The 19,704-nt window shown below is 41.3% G+C and overlaps 1 protein-coding gene across 6 annotated transcripts in view; it reads right to left on the bottom strand.

The window, feature by feature from the left end:
- nfixb (nuclear factor I/Xb) overlaps positions 1-3,881 on the bottom strand; it is a 142,144-nt gene extending 138,263 nt beyond the window's left edge. For 4 of the 6 annotated variants that reach the window (XM_069710130.1, XM_069710132.1, XM_069710136.1 and 1 more), the window contains exon 1: positions 2,808-3,879. In XM_069710130.1, coding sequence (XP_069566231.1) covers positions 2,808-2,810 — 3 coding nt within the window. In that variant the 5' untranslated portion in view covers positions 2,811-3,879. Of the gene's footprint in view, positions 1-2,807 lie in introns of all 6 variants that reach the window. The other 2 variants (XM_069710134.1, XM_069710145.1) reach the window with 2 other exon arrangements.
- Between the last annotated feature and the right edge of the window lie 15,823 nt (positions 3,882-19,704).

Genomic DNA, 19,704 nt, shown 5'->3' with positions numbered 1-19,704 from the left:
CCATAGAATTATTCAGCCTGTAAAATCAGTTGTGTAATGTCTTTTGTGGCTCATGAAAAACTTTTTAGTCCCATTAAAATAACTCTGATCATGTCACAGTGATGTCAGAAAGGCTCTCTTTTATCGGACTTGAGACTTCAGATATTTAACACAAAACTGCATTTTAAATGTAGGAAAGGTATAAGATGTGGGCATCGAAGGTTTAATTGAAGATGCTACTTAGTTGCATTATGGAAAATGTATGATTCAGCTTTTGTGAAGATCAACTCACTAAATGTCGGACTAAAAGCCTAAATATCTGCTTTTCACCAAACTTTTAACCCTGTCTGTCATCAGTCCTCCAACTGTGCACAAGTTCGAGAGTAAATCACTGGAGTATCTCTGTAGTGTTTTCTTTCTGTGTCTAACCACACTTTAATCATCAGAAGTAACACTCTTTCCTTAACATTTTTTTTACACTTTAGGAAGTCACATCAAGAAGCTGAATGCATCACATGTAGCCTCCCTGCTAAACCATGTTAAAATACAACAGCTTAAAAACCAATCAACCTGACAAGCACATCTGAGCTCACTGCCCTAATATTTACGCTGTTTGACCCGATATCAGAGTTTCCATCTTTAAACTGCAGCAAAAGCTTACACACCGCATAAGCTATTACAGCCTGCTTGAAGCCTTATTTATTTTTCCAGGGAAATGTCAAGGCCAGGACAAACATAATAGCATAATATTCTGTATACAGCGAGGGATGACATCACTGGCAGCAACAGCCAAGAGGGAGATCACACAAGACTGGAAAACCGCTTGTCTGATCGTCATGTGGCGGACTGCAGCACACGCACACGTACACACACACACACACACACACACACACACACACACACACACACACACACACACACACACACACACACACACACACACACACACACACACACACACACACACACACACACACACAAACACACACAAACAACCAGTGTGGGATGCAATTACCTCAACTATTTACCCAATTATAATTTTTTTTTTTTTTAAACTTAACCTCCTGTCTCCATGGAGAAGCCAGTGTAAACTTTTAATTTATCTATACATTTAAAATTGCGTATTTTAAAGGTTCAATATTCTGTAAATCATAATTAGGGACCTAAAATGTTGTTTTAAATTCTATGATGATAGGTTATACCACTCTCACCTATAAATCCACTGACAAAGATCAGCATTGGCCTCATGGGAAGCTAACTGAATCTTGACACTGATTGATTGACAGATGCCTCCAGTGCCTTCTGACTAAACTAACAGGCAACTGAAGTTTGGCACAAATTCACAATGAAGCCTTACTGAAAAATAAAAAAAAAAAAAATTAAATTAAAAAAAAGAGGTGAGTTTCTGCTATAAGTAGGAGAATAACAAGTTAAGATAATCCCATGTGAGGCCTGTCCTGAATTCTGTATCATTTTTACTGATGAGCTTCTTGGACAGCTGCCAAACCAGCAAGGATGCTCGTAAACAAATAATTATTCATACTAATAATCTTCCATATTCATGTGCAAATAAGAACCCTTCCTGGTATCGAGACGCTTCAAGGTTGTATGTGGGAGGTTCCCCTAACTATTGCCTGACTTGATTCATTTCATGCCAAAAAAGAGTCTGTCTAAGGGTCAAGGATGTGGGAGCTAATTTTTAAATTTTGCATAAAACAGACTTCTTATTACTAATCTTAAAACCTGAAAGCACATCATTCAGATGCATGTTTCCACAACCTCACAGAGAATATATTTGCAATATTGTCCTGATAAGTGAAAAAGGGCTAAAACAGGAAAAAAAAAAAAAAAAAAAAGAGATTTTCTTGTGAAAGTACTCTGCTAATTCAAATCAGAAGGAAATCACACACATAAAAACGTTAAATATTGGTATTTGCCACACAATGTTAAAAGTGATTTTGTATATCCAGAACAACTTTTACATTCTGATGTCACAGGATTTCTATGAACTGCACAAATAAATAACCTGCGTAATGAAGGCATTAGTCTAAACCGCTGCGCGCGCTTCTACGCACAAATCAAATGTGCACATAATAGAATGTTGGCGCAAACTAAAGTTCCTCCTCTGAGATCCAAGTTCCCAAACTATGAAACTTTGCCTTTAGGTGGGATTCTTTCTCTGGGTGCCCCTTCACGTGTCATAATGCAACCCCCACATACTGCATCGCGCCCCTTTATTAGCTGCTTTTACTGAATGATATGCGATAGCGCGTATCATATATGTGGCTATAAATAGTCCAGAGACTGGCCCACATCAGAGACAACTGCAATGAGAGAAGTCATGTTCTCCATGGGAATAAAACGGCAGAAGGCAGTAGGCATCGGGCGGTGAACTGTGAGGGCTGGACACTGATTTGGCCAGGAGGTTGGAAATAAAATTTGGCAACATGTTATGTAACTATTAAAATAAGGTGGATTCTTATTACCATGCCGCAACATCCTTTTAAATGATCATGTAGAATTCCAGCATGGCAATCTCCCCCTCATTTAAAAATAACCATAATATCATAAGGAGTCTAACTGTGACAGTAAACATATTCAGGTAGGTGGAGGGACTTGGCACACTATTTGGTGACTGTTACCCATTAGGCACACAAGTAAATACACACACACACACACACACACACACACACACACGAATTATGAGTAAGCTCAACTAAACTGAACATTAAACTTCTTTCTGTGTATCATTAAATCTATGAACAACTACAATGAGTCTGAAAGCTGACTGCATAAATGATCAAATTATTGGTTTACACAGCACGTACCATTGTGGTGTGAGGAAATGTGCCAACACTCTCAAAGACCCATTTTCCACTCTCAAAAGTTCGGCTTCCAAAAAAAAGTGTGTGGGAGAGAGAAAAGTGCTCGGTTTCTTGTTCAGCTGGGCCTTATACCGGAAGCAAAAGAGCCCTAATACACGGCCTGTTGCCCGGTAAACATTTTTGGGGGAATTCGTGGTCAACTCTCCTCAGTCAAGGTAAGTGGGAGCAGAGCCGTATAATCCAAGTCGACTGCTTCCCGACTTCTTCATGCAAGGTGTTAATGTTCGGTCTCAATTCGTGATATTTCCATGAAAATCGTCCGTGTCAAGGCTGAGCGCGTCTGGCAGCGCGCGCTGTTCTCTCTCGCAATCTGTCCCGGTACCGTGTAATGTCCACCGAGTCGCAGCGCTTTGCGCCACAGACAGTCACCGTCTGAGCCCGAGTGACAGAGCAGAAGTCTAGCGGTGCACCGACAGTAAGTAGCCTGCACTCTCTGCTTACGCGCTCACAAAATCAGCTGTTGCTCCTGCAGAGAGGACGACGCCTCGCGCTTTCCCTCGATCATGCTCCGGCTTGGCTGATATGAAAAAAGTGGAGATCCTCCTCGGTCCCCCTCCACCTGTTCCTCAGTGTCCGGAGAAAGTTGCGGAGAGAGCGGCGTCTGAAACAAAACTCACCATGTGGCAGCGCGGATGTCGCAACATCAGAGACATTAGACTTGGTGAGACAGCGAGACTGAGTGGGCAATGCCAACCGGGATCTGTCTGTAGCTAAACCCAATACCGGAGAGGTGAAACGTGCGTCTTCGTGTTTGTCACACCGAGCAGCTGAAATTAAGTAAACAAATGCAAGAGGTGAAAACACAGCGTGGCTGCACGCACGCACCACTGAGGACGTGCGGTGTCCTGCGGCCGCGGCCGGAGAAGCGGAGCGGAGGGCTGGTGAATTATTAATAACCGGAGCGGTTCACAGTCTGTCGTGTTCAGTGAGTAACCAGGGCGGCAGCTGGGGGTTTAGAGGAATTAAATACGGGCTCAGAGTAAACCATGGACGCAGGGGATTAGTAGCTCTCACCGGCAACAGTGTAGGGGCAGCTCGGGGCCGACAGAGAGGGCGGGAGGGAGCGGAGGTTATAGGGAGCGGTGGGGGAGGCAGCGGAGGTGGCAGGTTACGATAAACCCAAATATTTTTTTGGAGTGTGTGAAAAAGGGGAAGCTGTAATCAAACTTAATATTGAACCTAAATGAAGCGAGGGATGCTCATAGACCCGAGGAAATTAAAAGGCTGGTAGCTCAAATATGACCTCCAGATGGGGAACAAAAACCTATATTTAAACAAAAAACTCAAGATATATATCTTTTTTTTTTATATATTTTAATGTAGCATACCGATATTTTTAGAAAAAAAAAACATTGCATCTTTTTCTCGATTAAAAGACTTTATCAAACTTATATCTACAAAAATTGTAAAAGAGGTGAGCCGGGTGGGTCAAACGTCAACCGGCCAGCGTTGATTTAATTCTCATTGCAAAAATAGCCTATTAGACAGAGCTGTATTATGTGAAGGCTGAGGTGGGAATAATATGAGCGGTTTCAAAAGTTATTCATCTGTCTGGCCTTATTTTCAAAATCCGCAGCACATCAGGAGGCCTTTTTGTCGTGTTTTCCCAGATTTGCTGCAACCATCGCTGCAAACTCGCCTGCAGACCTAATAGTTCACTACAATGAACCAAAACCAAGTCATAAAAAACCTCCTCTGTTTTCAGATAGACCTGTGTTTATTTTATCAGAAATAAAGTAATCCGTTTGGGCAGAAGAAACAGTTGTAGGTTAGAGAGCGCAGGTGCACGTCTCCTGGCTGCAACAATATTTATTCACCACAAATATCCAATTAGACCACAAATTCAGATGGAATGTCTGCAGATAGAGAGACTGGCCTGTTCACGAATAAATGACCAAAATAGATTTTTTTTTTTTTTTTACCTTTTATGGGAGATGCAGCATTTTACGGAAGTGCGCAACTGCCGACGTCATAAAACAAATTGATGAGCAGTGACAAAATGGTTTCCTCCGGCTGCCACTTTAGTCTGTATTGGTTCAACTTTGTCACTTCACAAACAGACAAATGAAAAGCTGATGAGCTCCGAGTTGTTGTTCCTTAAACAGAGACATGCAGTATGTTTCAACACTGAGAGCTTCAGTCTCTAAATGTTTGCAAATGGAAGACTTTATTCAATTCTCTCCCTAAAAATTGTAGACAAACAATACAAGGCTGCATTTTCAAAATAAGTTGACCTTTATTTAAATGTATGTTGCAGTAAAAAAAATAAAAAAAAAATAAAAAGATTATAGTACTTTGAATGTTGGACTTTTTGACTGAAAAGAAATAGCCTACATATTTCAAGCAGTAATTATTTTGTCAAAGGAATAACATACAGCTCTATTTTCAAAAAAATCTCCATTTGCATTTCTTGATGACAATATCTGTCTAATTTTTAAAAAGCAGGTCCCATTTGATCCTAATTTTATGTGAATCTATTGTAAATGAGGCTAATTAAATATATTAGAGTTGTCACAGTCTTTTAATTAACCACAAGCTCAGTTTTATATGAATAACATTTAATAACTGTCGATGCTGTACGTTCATTTCGAAGAAATCCAAAATATGCAGCCCTTTCGATTTTTAAAGGTTCCTACAGCTCAACATAAATACATAAAACAGCTACACGACACGTAGTTGAGGCCTCAAGCTTAAAACAGGCTCATGTGAATAAATACGTAATTATGCCATGTAAAAATATGAATGAATTATTATTTTTTCTGACAATAATGTCCAAAATATTTGTTGTTGCCAAAAGGCCACAAAAGCATCAGGAAAGTGTAAAATTATTCATCTGTGGAATCATTTTTTAAAATTTTAAACTACAGATCTGATGCACAAATTGTGTTGATTTTCCTTTGTGGATTAACAGCTTCCAACACATTTTTCATAAAAGTGATTAATTATTTAAGCAAATTAATATTCATATTAATGTGTGTATGCCTGCGTGGCCTTTTCTGTGAGAGGCCTGCAGGAGAAGCAAATTCTTCACCAAACTGACAAATAAAATCTGATTTATGATGATTTGTAAGAGTGCGTTTGATTTTCTTTTTTTTCTCCAGTTAGTGACCGCATGTGCGCCGTGAACATGTTCTTTCTTTAAAATGTAGTCAACCTGCAAACATTTTTAAGGTTGCCAAGAGCAGTTCCTGCTTAAACCCAAAGGCTGATTATGCCGCAGGAGCCTATATTAGCTACAGACGCCTCATCACATCATTTCATTCTGATAAAACCCTTCTTGTGAAGTTAAACTTTTCACTTGACCTCTTGTTTGACCTTAAAAATACTGGCTTTATTGTTGTTTATTTTAACTCTTTTAACTCTGAATCCAGCTTGTTCAGAAACTGAATACATATTGCGTTGTATTTATGTGCTTGAAGGTTTCAATGCTCGAAACTTTATCGTCTGTTTGTTTTAATGGAAATAAAATGATTCAACATTTGAAAATGTAAAACAAAGGCTGTGTTAATTTAAATACATGATAAACTTACAAAGACTAAATGTGAATTTGATTATGATGTTCTTGTAACTAAAACAAGTCGTTTAATGTTTGTTTAAACAGGCGGTATTTGGTGCAGGACTGCATATAAGGTGTCAAATCAGTGATACTAACGCCAATGGTGTCTAACTGCATCTCCAAAACCTTTAGATATACAGGAACAAGTGGAGCAATCACTGCTGACGGATATATTCAATATTTAATCGAAGCCATAAATAGTCACCTCACATTTTAGAAATAAAAATATATAAGATCTAATTGGGAATCCCTGCAGGTATTTATACCTTGCGACACAGTTTGCACCTCTGACCCTCATGCCTCGGGCTATTCCTCCAAAACACCAGCTTGTGCTCATTTGCAAAGTCCTTTCTTTGGTCTCTGCGCTCCCGGTCCCATATACCGTCTCTCCCTGGAGGTTTACACAAACTGTGAAACAAAAGTTCCACTAGGCAACGGCCGGTCGAGGAATGCTGACCTTGGCAAGGCCAGTGGAACCGGCTCGACTCACGGCCATTCTCTCATTTCTTTTTTGGTTTGAATTAAGACGCATTTGACCTGCGCCAATTTCCAAGAGGTGCCACGGTGGTTAGCGGATAGAGGCATGTTGAAGCCATGCTATAGGTGACTGCTGCTGCCTATAACTGAATGAAAAGACCTGAGAGGATGTTTGGAAGAATAAAAAATTTACAGCAAATTGAAGACATCAGTGATGACCAGTAAACACATTGGTATTATAGGAGCACTTCCACGTTACAAGTTGTAAAGAATACAACAACTCATCTTAAAATCAGTGGAATCCATTCAAGTTACTGAGGACAGTGCATGTCTATAATATCATAACACTATCAAAATGATCGTTAAAAGGATAAAAAACAATGTTAAAAAAAAAACAAAGTAAAATAATCAGTAGTGGAAGAAATATTGATTTTTAAATTAAAAAAAATCACCAAACATTCTGTCACAAGCAAAAGTTCTGGATGCATAATGTTACTTCGTAGAAGTAGATGCCAACATAATAACCTCTGTCTGACATGTTACATTATTATTACTAATGCATTAAGGTGTGTTTTAATGCTCTGCTGTTTCTGTTCTATCTGGTTAATGGGGATTAAAATTTAATGAGTAGTTTGGTCGATAATAATGCAGAATTTTTAGTAAGATAGTCACACTGTTTGTTTGTAAAATAATAATCCTCAACTGTCAGATAGAGGAGTCTAAAAAGTACAATATTTCCCCCTGAAATGTAGAGTGAAATCATAAAGTGGAAAAAAATGGAAATACACGAGTCAAGTAAAAACACATCAATGAGGTCAATACAGGGAGAATAATGCAAGGTTACATGGAGCATCCTAAGTATGATCAGGTACACTCTCTTATTGGGGACCACAAAACACTGCGGTGCTACATTTCCCCCCCGATGAACGTCTAGAGAATTACAGATTTAACTGATGATTAAATGTTTGCACTGAACATCAGCGTGCAAAGCTTTAAAATTAAAAGCGAGAAAATAGATTTGGAATGCACAATGGAGACTAAAAGTATAATATAATATTCTGTGAAACAATATGAATAAATAACTGCTTTGTAAATGCAAGGCACTGCAAAAAAATACATAATCTAAGTTGAATGCTTAATGGATCAATATACAGAGTTAAGTCATTCATTTTACTCTTTCTAAATTTTCAGAAAATCCTGGAAAAACATGTAATTTTGATATTAATTGTATAGATTCCTGCACCAATGTTACTTTTCAATATCTTTTCATGATGAAATGAAGTATTTCCATACATACTGATTCATCTGTGAAAGTATCCCGAAGGCCCTTTGAAATGTAGTTGATGCCTAATTGGTTCAGTATAGAAATGTTACTTAATTACCAAAAGACCCTGGAGAAAGTGTGTTAGCCGTTTGTACATCAAGGTGGGAAAGTGCTGTAAAGCAGGATTAGACTAAAGTCACTAATTTCAAATATAAAAGTGTTTACTGGCGGGAGAACAAAGCATTTTTTGAACCGATTAGGTTTCATGATAAGAGATCTCACAGGTCACATTCTGAATGATGTTCCATCTACACTGCACCTGAAAGGAACACCATATGTTAAAAAAAAATGTTTTTCCTCTCTCATGCAATTCATTCACATAAAGTTGTGTGGTGCTGAAACACACACACACACACACACACACACACACACACACACACACACACACACACACACACACACACACACACACACACACACACACACACCAAATACATGTGCACAAACTCATCTACCTGCAGGCTGAGCGGTGAGATTAGCAACACCTGACGGAGGAAAATGATTGGTGGAGCCTCCGGCCCTGCGAGCCACTGATTGGCTCGGTGGTGGATCTGGCCAACTGATGCTGAGTGTGTTTGTGTGTGTGCCTGGATCTCTCAGGGTATCCCTCACTCCCCTGCCTTATCAGGCAGCTCCACGGCACCGCTAGAGGAGCGCTGCTCTCAGGAGGGCAGGGCTACCAGCACAGTGCTTATCTTCGACCGGCAAGGAGGGTTTATAGGTCTGATTAACTCGCTGTTTGTATGTGTTGTGTGTATGAGAAAAGAAGAGAGAGCTGGGGGTGTGTAATTGTGTATTGTAGACTAATGGGCGATTGTGTACGCGGTGGCGGCTGCGTAAGTGGATGCGAGTGCGAGAAAGGTGTTTTCTCAAGTGCAGTAAGCGCTTGGTGAACCACACAGTGAAGGATGACACACACATCCAAAACCTCTTGTTCCCTCAGCGAGTCGGAGCTCTCCAGAGGCTCAGAGGCACCCAGGAAGTAACACAAAGGCTCTGTCGTCAGCGAGGGACTGAGTGTTGTTGAGTGTACAACGCCACACAGCGTCCTTCAAAAGCCCTCTCGTTGTGATGCATTACAAAGCTCCAAAGTCCCCCCCCCCCAAAAAAAAAAAAAAAAAAAAATCTCCCTCCTTTGTAAAATCTATATCAAATTGCACCATTTGTCACCATGATGATTGGAGCGTGCGCCCCTCCTCCAGCAAAGTGGAGCTCGGTGATATAATTTGCTCTGGTTTGGGTCCAGCCGGTACCCCCAGAGAGTGTCGTCGTCTGAGGGGAGGGGGGGGCGAGGGGGGAGACGGTAAAGGGAAGAGTGTGTCCCCTCCCAATCCCCACATAGGAGAAAGCACGGCTGCTATAATCTCTTTTCCTGGCTCTCCATGAAAGAGAGAGGAAGAGCCACTAGAGCCTCGGTCCGCTCAGATCTGCTGCCCCTCACCCCAACTGTCTATCTTCTATCTCCTCGCTCTCCTCTGCCTATCTGTCTTTTTCTTGTTCCTGCTCATCCTTCGCTTTACTTGCTCGCTCAGAATCCCCCGTTAGAAGCGCTGCGCTCTTCATCCAGTTTGTTTTGCTCACTGATCGTGATCATTTCTCATACATTCAGCTGTTTCTTGTCTTGTATGTGCCTGTTCCCGTCTTTAATCATTTTAAACATACAAACAGCCGGGCCGCAAAAGCGATGGCAACGTTGGTCGGTCTGTCATTCCAGACTGAAATATCTAAATTACTGAATGCATTACTTGGAATATTTGTGCAGAGATTCATGGTTCCCAAAGGAAGAATTCCATTGACTTTGGTGATTTCCCAACTTTCCAGCACCACCGGCAGGTTTAAATTTTGGGCTTTTTCTAAATAATTTTGACGAGAATGGATGGAATAGCACAAAAATTTCTGTTCCGCTCAAGATGAATCCTGATCACTTTGGTGATCCTTTTACCCAAGGTACACCCGATCTCACGGTTATAAGACTACTGAAAAGGAGGTCACAATCACAAATCTGTCCGAAATCTAAGGGCTAGTAGGGGGGCCACCAAACCGGCTGGGAAAACTGCCCCAGAACGCTTGAAAGTTTCAGTAATTATCACGGGAGCACAAACAGAAAGTCAGGTGACGTAGTATATATAGAGAAAAACTCCATATCAGGAGGAAGGTTTATGTGGATGGATGGGTCAAACACATTTGTGTCCCATTTGTATCCCGTTTGAAAACAAAAATCCATGTTGACAAATGACTTTACATTGTCATCTACAAGTTCCCTTCAGTCATATTTTTTAATAACATAAGGTAAATACTTATTGTTTCCCAAAACACAATCTTTTCCGAAGTCAAACAATGCAGTTTTGGTGCCTAAACCTATATCATATCACAGCAAAAACGTTAACCATGTGTTTACTATTGTTACCATGGCAACAAAGGTCCAGTATGCCCGTCAGTGCTTGATAATGGCCTCTTGAACCATTTACAAGGTTTAGTAAGCAACTACAAGCCCGTATATTTGGGGCAGGTATGTGATGATAGTCTGAGCAAGTGTCCATACTTGTTCATACTTGTGGTTGATGAAATGCCGTGATATTTGCCATCGACATCCAAGCACCCATCAGGATCAATTGTGGTGACGTTGGTGATTCACTGACTTCTCACTCAGCGCCATCATCGTTTCAAACTTCCATTTGGCATAATCCGTGCAAAACACCAGTCACAGCTATATTTTGCTTCCAGTGCTAATTAGCAAATGTTGGCATGCCAGCATGATAAGCAGGGATGGTGAACAACACAATAAACATAATCCCTTCCATAAATCTTCATACCTTTTAGAACGGTAGCATGCTGACGTTAGCACTTAGGCCACCGCGCCCAAGTACAGCTTCACACAGCTGCTAGTGTAACAGCAGGGTAGACTCTGTCTTGTTCAACAATACATTTTCATTCTTCACCAGGCGCTTGCAAATTTTTACTTATATATTTTGCTGAAGCATGAGATTTTAAGCAAAGCCCTCAAAGTACAAAGTGTTCCCTAAATTTCCAGTACCCGTTCCCCTCTCCTCCTACCACTTCCTCCCATGCCCTCCTCTTGCTGTGGTCCCTCTTTCTCACCTCTGGGGTGTGTGTGTGTGTGTGTGTGTGTGTGTGTGTGTGTGTGTGTGTGTGTGTGTGTGTGTGTGTGTGTGTGTGTGTGTGTGTGTGTGTGTGTGTGTGTGTGTGTGTGTGTGTGTGTGTGTGTGTAACAGAGAAGGGGGGTCATTTTATGGATCCCTGCCATTCAGTCCGATCCCCCTCCCCTCTCTCCGTCTGCCTCCATTTTCCATACTTTTCTTTCATTTCTCCCAGAGTCTCTCCCATCCTTCCGTCCTGTTTCTTCCTTACTTTATATCCTCCATCCACACCCCACCTCCCACCCCTCCGTCCCACGCCTTTTTTTTTTCTTCTTCTTTTTTTTAAATGGGTGGAGTCTCCTCTGTGGTGCCATTTTCTGTTTGGTACTACATCCAATAAAACATGAATATTCATGATCAATCCACTCCGCACCCTCCACCCCAAAACCACCCCCACCCCCACCACCACCACCCCCACTCGGCCCTGCAGTCGGAGGCAACACTTGGTAGTGGCACATGGTGAGACAGCTGTTGCAAACCAAGCCAGGCATCTGTGCAGTGGGAGAGTACGAGGAAAAGAGAGACCAAGGGAGCAAGCAAGCAAGAGACACAGTTAGAAAGAGATAAAGAGGACAGAGATGAAGAGATGGAGCGGGAGGAAGACGGGTATATGCAGAGATGGAGTAAGGATGGTATGGAGCGGGCAGTGGTTGGGGGCATCTGGGTAAGCGAGAGCCAGACAGACAGAAGGAACGGGGCGGTGGCAGGGTCATCTGGGTGAAAGGAAGGGGACAAGCCAGACGGAGGGAAATGGGCACTGATGGGAGGGTCTGTCTGGGGATGGAGAGAGAGAGAGAGACAGATTGATATAAGAGGGGAGAGAGCAGGACAGAGAGGGAGGCAGGAGGGGGAGTCTGAACTTAAGAAATAAAAACCTAGTAAGAGACAGCGGGAAACGAGAGGATGAAGAGCAGTCCCACACCTGACTTTATAAAGACTGAGGTCCTAAACAGGACCCCCCAAGCTTTCAACTAAACACAATTAAATTGTCTCTGTAGTTACAAAAATGACATTCTGTTTGTTAATTTTACTATTGGGGTGCACAATTCATAAATTTTATCTTCTTAACACTGTCAAATTGATTGTTTTTCAAAAGACCTAACACTTTCATGTAACTCCATCATAGTGGTCCTGCATTGTAATTCCAAGTACCATCAACAAATTGTGTTTAAAGTATTAATAGTGAATACTAAATTTATACTAAATAAATTATTTGCTGATCCTGCAAGACGTATGCAGCCAAGTCTCAAATAAAAATGTGTAATGGTTACCTTGATCACAGCGTACAACGTATCAATTACCCAATAACGGCTCTAAAATTGGGAGATGCACATGTTTTTAGATTAGGTTGTTGAAGACGGAAGTCATGTGAGGAATAGAGAAGTTGGGGGCGGGAGGATGGGTCAAACGCAGGACTTTCAGCCAGGACTGTCCATGCAGAGCAAGTCCATAAGGAGTTTAAAGTAACACAGATAAGTAAACTTACATGGTGTACTTCACTGACATAACATCCAGCTCATAACTTCACTTTTGTTTATTTTAACCACAACCATAAGAAGGAGAGGAGTTGACACAAGACATCCTTTCGAATCTGAGTCCAATTTTAATGTGCTGTCTATTAGCAATGAATGATGTGTTTCACATTTGTAAATGTCTGAACACTAAATTTTGTAATTCACAACCTGAACCGCTGGTCGTTCAGGCTCAGATTATTTAATTATTCCGGTGGGTTTGAGAGGGTTGGGCTTGGCATTGCGGTGGATAAATGAACTGAACTGTGCAAGGGTGCGGGGCTCTTCCACTGCTTTGGGTCTGCTGCCGGTAACAAATTAGAAGAAATAAACTAAAAGAAAAACACTAAACCCAGATAAGGCTTTGCTGAAACAAGTCACAGAGCAGCTTGTGTTTTTATTCACCAGACAGCTGCTTTAACCACAAGTTTACAAGTAAATCTCTCCTGTTCTCTATACAGTTCAGCTGCGCTCCAAGAATCACGCCAGATAGTGTTTCTGGTAACAAACAAATAACAGAAGAGCAGACAGATATCTTCAGGATAAAGAACTGCTTGAGTGGAGGTCAAAACATCGAACAAACCTGCTGTAACGTGACGGTAACACAAGGAAGCACCGGGTCAGATATGAACACCTCTGAATATGGTCTGAGCAGATCGGATCTTAATGTGTCCACAGCTGCACTTTAAAATAACCATTTATGATCACTCGCAACGTTGGCCCTGGATAGACATTAATGCCAAATGTGAACAGCTTCTCAGGCAACTTATGTGTATGTGTAAGAAGCCAGCGGGCTGTGTTGGACAGTCATGTGACATGGGAACAAGCCAATAGGAGAGAATAGGGCAAGACAAATTTAAACTTCTCACAATTTGTGAGCCCTTTTTGTAAAACGAATACGTAATGTGTAATGTTGACCTGCATTACTCATTTTGATGTGAGACTGTGTTAGTGTAAGTGGTACTTTACAGTTGGAGCTTCTCGAGGTACAGCAAGATTTAACTAGTTTATATACATTTACTGTAGGGTGTTTAGTTTTGTAAGTATTAAAGTAAGGGTTGAGGACCCCAAAGGGTCACAAGATAAACACAAGAGGTTGTATGATGATTAATGGGAGAGGAAAAAAATCCCTAAAAACAAATACATTTTTGGGACATTTGCTAATCAATCTTTTTTTGGTGAAATATTGGATATTTTTTCTTGTTTGGATCTTAAACAGCAATTTATATGACACCATCTAAAAAGTTTTGAGAGTAAATGTGTCTTCAGTGGAACACTGGATGTCTAAAAGTTGAAAAGGGCTCCCAACTAGTCACGAGTTTAACCTGAAGCAATGCATTGCATTTTACAAAAGGAATATATGATTTGTTATGTAGAAACAGTAGCACTTACAATGGTGATAATCTCAACTCTACAGCTCAATAAAACAAGTTTAACTCCCACAACATCTTTGCCTTTGTCTCAAACACAAACTAAAGGATTCTATCAGGAGCAAAATCACAAGAAAAAGATAAATATTTCTCAATAAATGTGTTTTATGTCAAGAAAATTTAAATGCTGACATTAATAATCCTGATGAAACATGGCCACCACCCGCAGGCTTTGTGTTTCACAGAGCCGAGACGCTGCATGTCCACAGACGGAGGGAATGCTCGTATGCCAGCCATGCTCAGCCTGTGCCCCTCTCTCTGCCCCCTGTAGCACCCTGTAACCCCTCCACCCCTCCTCCCTGCTCTCCATCTCCTGCATCCCTGCATGGGGCCCCAGTGCTGGCTGCCATCCCTCCCCGTCTCCCTCTCTCTCTCTCTCTCGCCTCCTCCCCCCTCCTATTCCCACCCAGGCAGCGGGCCTAGCTCTGCCCTACATAGCAGTGAGCGCAGTAGGCTGGCTCTGAGAGGAGCCCTCGGGTTTACAAAGTGTGTCAGGCCTCGAGACACCTCTGTGATCAACACCAACCGCCACACGAGAGGAAATAATAAAGCAACTGCTACCAAGAGACTGGTGTGATTGATGTTGTCAATATGTGAAATCTGGAATAAATTAGCTCTGTGATATGATCCAAACTGTGGCTGTTTGTGTCACAAAAAAACTGAAGGTCAAAAGCACAGAAGACAGCAACAACTACAACAACTGCTTTTTAAGACTAACACGAGATCACGGCAGATCAAATGCTTTTCGGGCAACTGTACATTCAAGTCAAAAAGTAAATCAAAAACATCGCTTCTAAAAATGACAAAATCTGAAAGCAAATAACGTCAACAATGTCCACATAAAAGGTAAAAATTGTAGGGTAGGAAAAAAAAAAATCAGCCACAGTTGAAAATGGTGCTGCTCACAAGGAAAAAAATCTACATTTCTGTGCTGCCTCAAAAGTGTATCATGGCCTTAATAAAATTATGAATCATTTCCTCTGGTGGATAAACAGGTCTTAATTAATAACTCTCATCCTTTGGGATGAGCCCCAGATATCTTTGATGGAGTCAATCACCCAAATGATCTTGTGATTACATTTTAAGAAGAGAAACGAAGTGTGTTGGGAAGTGGAACTGTTACTATTATAGCTTGAAGAAATTTGCTAAATAAATATCATCACTTCATTCAGGTTTACACAAATGTACATGATAATACTTTCAGATGACAGGATCATAATCTCAACAAGGATGCTTAACTTGTCTTAACTGCTGAAAGTAGACCCCCACCTGACTTTTTGGCCTTAGAAACCAAACATCCAGAACACACGCAGCAAGTGACTGAACGCAGTCTTTTCACATGTGCAGTGTGGAAACATGCAGCGTGCACAATATGTACAATAAACATGAAGTTGCATTTTGCAGCAGAGGGATATTTTTTCCACAACTAGATGGGTCGTAAGTGAGTGTTAAAGAGAGCAGCAGGACGTAACAGAAACACAGACAGAGACAGATTGATCGATACAGAATGAGGGAGAGACAGGGAGCATCCATCCTACCATCCACCATGACCTGGCAGAGAAGTCATAACACAGCTGCCACCTGAGCCCGGGGTCACTCTGCCTCTCCCACGCCATTCCACACACTGCCACGCTGCCTCTCCCACGCCAGAATCCTCTTCCTGGGACGGCTGATAAATATATAAATATATGAAGCACAGTCAGTGAGGGGAAAAACACGGATGGAGTCACCAATCAGGAGCTATCTGTTACCAGGATGCTGCTGCGGCATGAGTGATCGAGAGGGTGTGTGTATGTGTGGGTATATACTGAATGTAATCTCTGGTGTGTGTGTGTGTGTGTGTGTGTGTGTGTGTGTGTGTGTGTGTGTGTGTGTGTGTGTGTGTGTGTGTGTGTGTGTGTGTGTGTGTGTGTGTGTGTGTGTGTGTGTGTGTGTGTGTTTGGAAGGAGAAGGGACACAGACACAGAAATGCCACGGAGACCCTCTCCAAGCAGCTGTGCCTCTCGCTTCGCCGGTCCAACTGCTCCCGCTGCCATGTGCAGACTTACTGAGCCACCAACTCTGCACCAAATACTGAGGTGGACAGACACACAAGCGCTTGCACACATGTGGTACCTTGCACATGTGTGGTATGGTCATATCTCTGTAGTATGTATATTACGAAGTATTTATGACTCACATTGTCGGTCGAAAACAATAATTTCTATGTGCTGTGCTCGGTGCTGATATACATGTTCCAAGAGGCCCCGGGCCAAGCTCAGAAGTCTGAGCCAGGTTACTGAAGGGCTTCCATTGGATACTCAAAACGTCAGGTCAAAACTAAAAACAATGCTTGTTATGTGGACCCTTTAATAGCATCTTATTTTTCCCATTTGTATTCATTCATGCTCAGTTACATCAGTTAATCTCCCTCATCAGGGAAACACTCAGAGACATCTAACGAACTTCCAATGAACTAAAACTCTTCTTGTATTAGAACTATGTTAAAATCATTGAGTTATTTTCATAATAACCACAGCTTTATAATTTTACACTAAATAATTAGCTCAATTCTTCATAAAGGTTACTTAAGGAAAAAGTAAAAGACATACAGTTTGCTGTGGACACTGATCATTTCGTGATAGTCTTGGTTCTGCTTATCAGAGATGTCTAATTCAATTCAATTCAACTTTATTTATATAGTGCCAAATCACAACGTAGGTTATTTCATGGCACTTAACACATTAAAGTCCTTACAGCAAGACTTTACAATATTATACAGAGAAACCCAACAATTCAACAATTCCCACATAAGCTAGGAGGGAAAAAAAAAAACCTCCTCTTTAAGGGAGAAAAACCTCCAACAGAGGGAAGGAAAAACTCCCTCTTAACAGAAAGAAACCTCCGACAGAGGCTTATGTCAATTCCATTTTAATAATACAATCTCAATAATAAGCACAACAGCCTACTACCACCAAAAAAGTGGATCACTCCGGCTCTCAGAGCTTTACGCTGTGTTATTCACCATTTATTAAATATAGTGCTTACAAATGCTAAACAAGACATTATAATAAAGTATATTTTTCTTAGCTGAATGTAGGTCTGTCACAATCAGGAATTTTTAGTTGATAATCATTGTTATACAAATAATTTGTGATAAATGACTTATTTGCCCTTTTTTATTTTACTTTGACAGATCTCCTCCATGTTATTCTGCTCTCCTTTTTCCAAACAGCAGTGGTCTGCTGTTTGCTTTTGCAACTAAATCAATGAAGGTGATGTCAATAATAGATGTTCATCGAAATGGAGTCGGTCGAATATTAGAAGTTCATAGATAAACGGTCAGTGGTGTTAACTTAAATTAAATGGTTAAATTAAACCATTGCAGAAGAAGTGGGCGCAATGAGATGACATCATTAAAAGGACACCAGTTAAACCTGAAACGGTGGCTATAGTGTCGGAAATATGACATTTATGTTATTTTTATGCAGCTGTTGTTACACAGATGAATACAAATTATTCTGATGATGCTAAATGATAGCAATCAGCTCAAATAATCGCGATCAGGTGATTATAAAATAATTGTGACAGGCCTAGCTGAGTGGCGATGCAGCTGGGGTGTGGTTTAGAGAATACATAATGTATAACCTATATCTGACAGAAACAAATGAAAGGCTGGCATTCATTTTTAAAACAAATGCATTTTGACTCACATATGGAAAGATGATGTGGTAATAAAAAAAAAAAAAAGTTTTATTCAAAAATGAAAGTAGGAGGATATTAAAAACAAGATTTTCAGATCAAAAAGATGTTTGAGGAAAACCTGGAATCTAAAAAAGTATTTCAAAAAAAGTCTCATATCTCAGGGTTAAAGGTATTTTTTGTTGTTTTCATGCTAAATGTGTGTAGCACTTATTCAGTTTTGACCAGCAGGAGGACACTACAAATCCTCGTTTACTATGACAACCTGTGATATAAAAATCTAACGGTTCATAAAAGAAAAACCCTCCACCAAAAAGTTTTCAGCCCCGTTTACATCATCAAACCGCGTGTTTTTCTTCCCCTCGCTGTGTGCATGCAAACCAGAGGGAAATCTGTTGCTGATGAACAGAATGAAAACAAACGAAAGTCATTTTCTTCTGTGGTATAAACAGTTAGTCATTTCACATGAGGACAGCATTATTGTGGATTTTAGTTAGTCATGCCTATTATAGAAAATAAAAAGAAACGTCTGAGAGTAACGTTGGGTTTGCCCTTTTGTTTGAGTTCTGTGCTCAATCCAATGGAACGGCGGATTTTATCTGATGCATCGTATCTATTTGATCAATGCGCTTGTATTTCCCTGTCTGCTCGCCAGCGTATGATGCCGTCTCTGCTTATGTGTCTCTCTGCTGTTCCTGCTGTCTCATTATTTGTCTCTCTCCCTCTCTGATTCTGTCTGAGAGCAGTTTGACAACACAGACCTGTATGTTTATGTATGGGTTCATTAACAGCCATTGACAGCTTGTGAAGGAGAGTAGCATTAACATCACGTGTATTCCCACAAGGTGATCCTGCTGTGAGTGTTGCGCTCCGTCTCTGTGTTTTACATGTGTAGTGGGTGACTGCAGTGTGTGTGTGTGTGTGTGGGGGGGGGGGGGAGTTGCGGGATGAGTGGCAATTACAGGGCCAGTTATAGTATGATAGTTGGCTTGACAGGCCACACTTGGCATGGATCCCCATTTTAAGGGAATTTAAAAGCACTAGATAGGGCTCTGTTGTGTGACCGCATCTCTCCTCCTCCTCCTCCTCCTCTTCCACCCATCGCTAGCTCCCAGTCATGATTCAATCCTGTTTTTAATCTCGCCAGGCCTCAGCGGGGCCTAAAAGCACAGGGACTGGGCTCATTGCCTAGATGACCCCCGGTAATATTGAAATGGATGGAGTGAACCCTACACACAGTTCCTCATGGACCCGCTCACACACGGAGGTGCTTGCACTAGTAAACATACAGCCCGTCAACTCTTAATTCTCCATCCGAAGCCCTTCACCTGAAATACTTCTGCCAACACACTACGCTCTGGCCACTTTGGAGCTCTTTTGTCCGCTGCTCCCTCTACCTCTGCAGAAAGGCTGCTGTTATGTAACTGCACCAGATTCCCTCCTGTGAGTTCAGCTCCACAGGTCAAGAGCTCACACTGAATAGCTACTGATTATTTCTATTGAAGTGCACCACTCAGAAAAGTTTCTGATAGAGGAGTCCGGGTAAACACGCACCGCTCTCACCTATGTGTACACTAACTGCAGGCACTCCAGCTGAACAGCATATCATTCAGTGAAAGCTCTACGTCCTCCTGGAGTCAGAGCCCCGCTGTGAATTTCTGATCATCCAGCGTCATTTTTCCACTCAAGGCTAAATTTATGCT

Source organism: Brachyistius frenatus, unplaced genomic scaffold, assembly GCF_029030835.1.
Source record: "Brachyistius frenatus isolate BFR_SWC_R1_liver_20210118 unplaced genomic scaffold, ASM2903083v1 Contig_90, whole genome shotgun sequence".
Taxonomy (NCBI): Eukaryota; Metazoa; Chordata; class Actinopteri; family Embiotocidae; genus Brachyistius; species Brachyistius frenatus.
The sequence above is the reverse complement of the archived record's forward strand: the minus strand, read 5'-3'. Positions and strand labels throughout refer to the sequence as shown.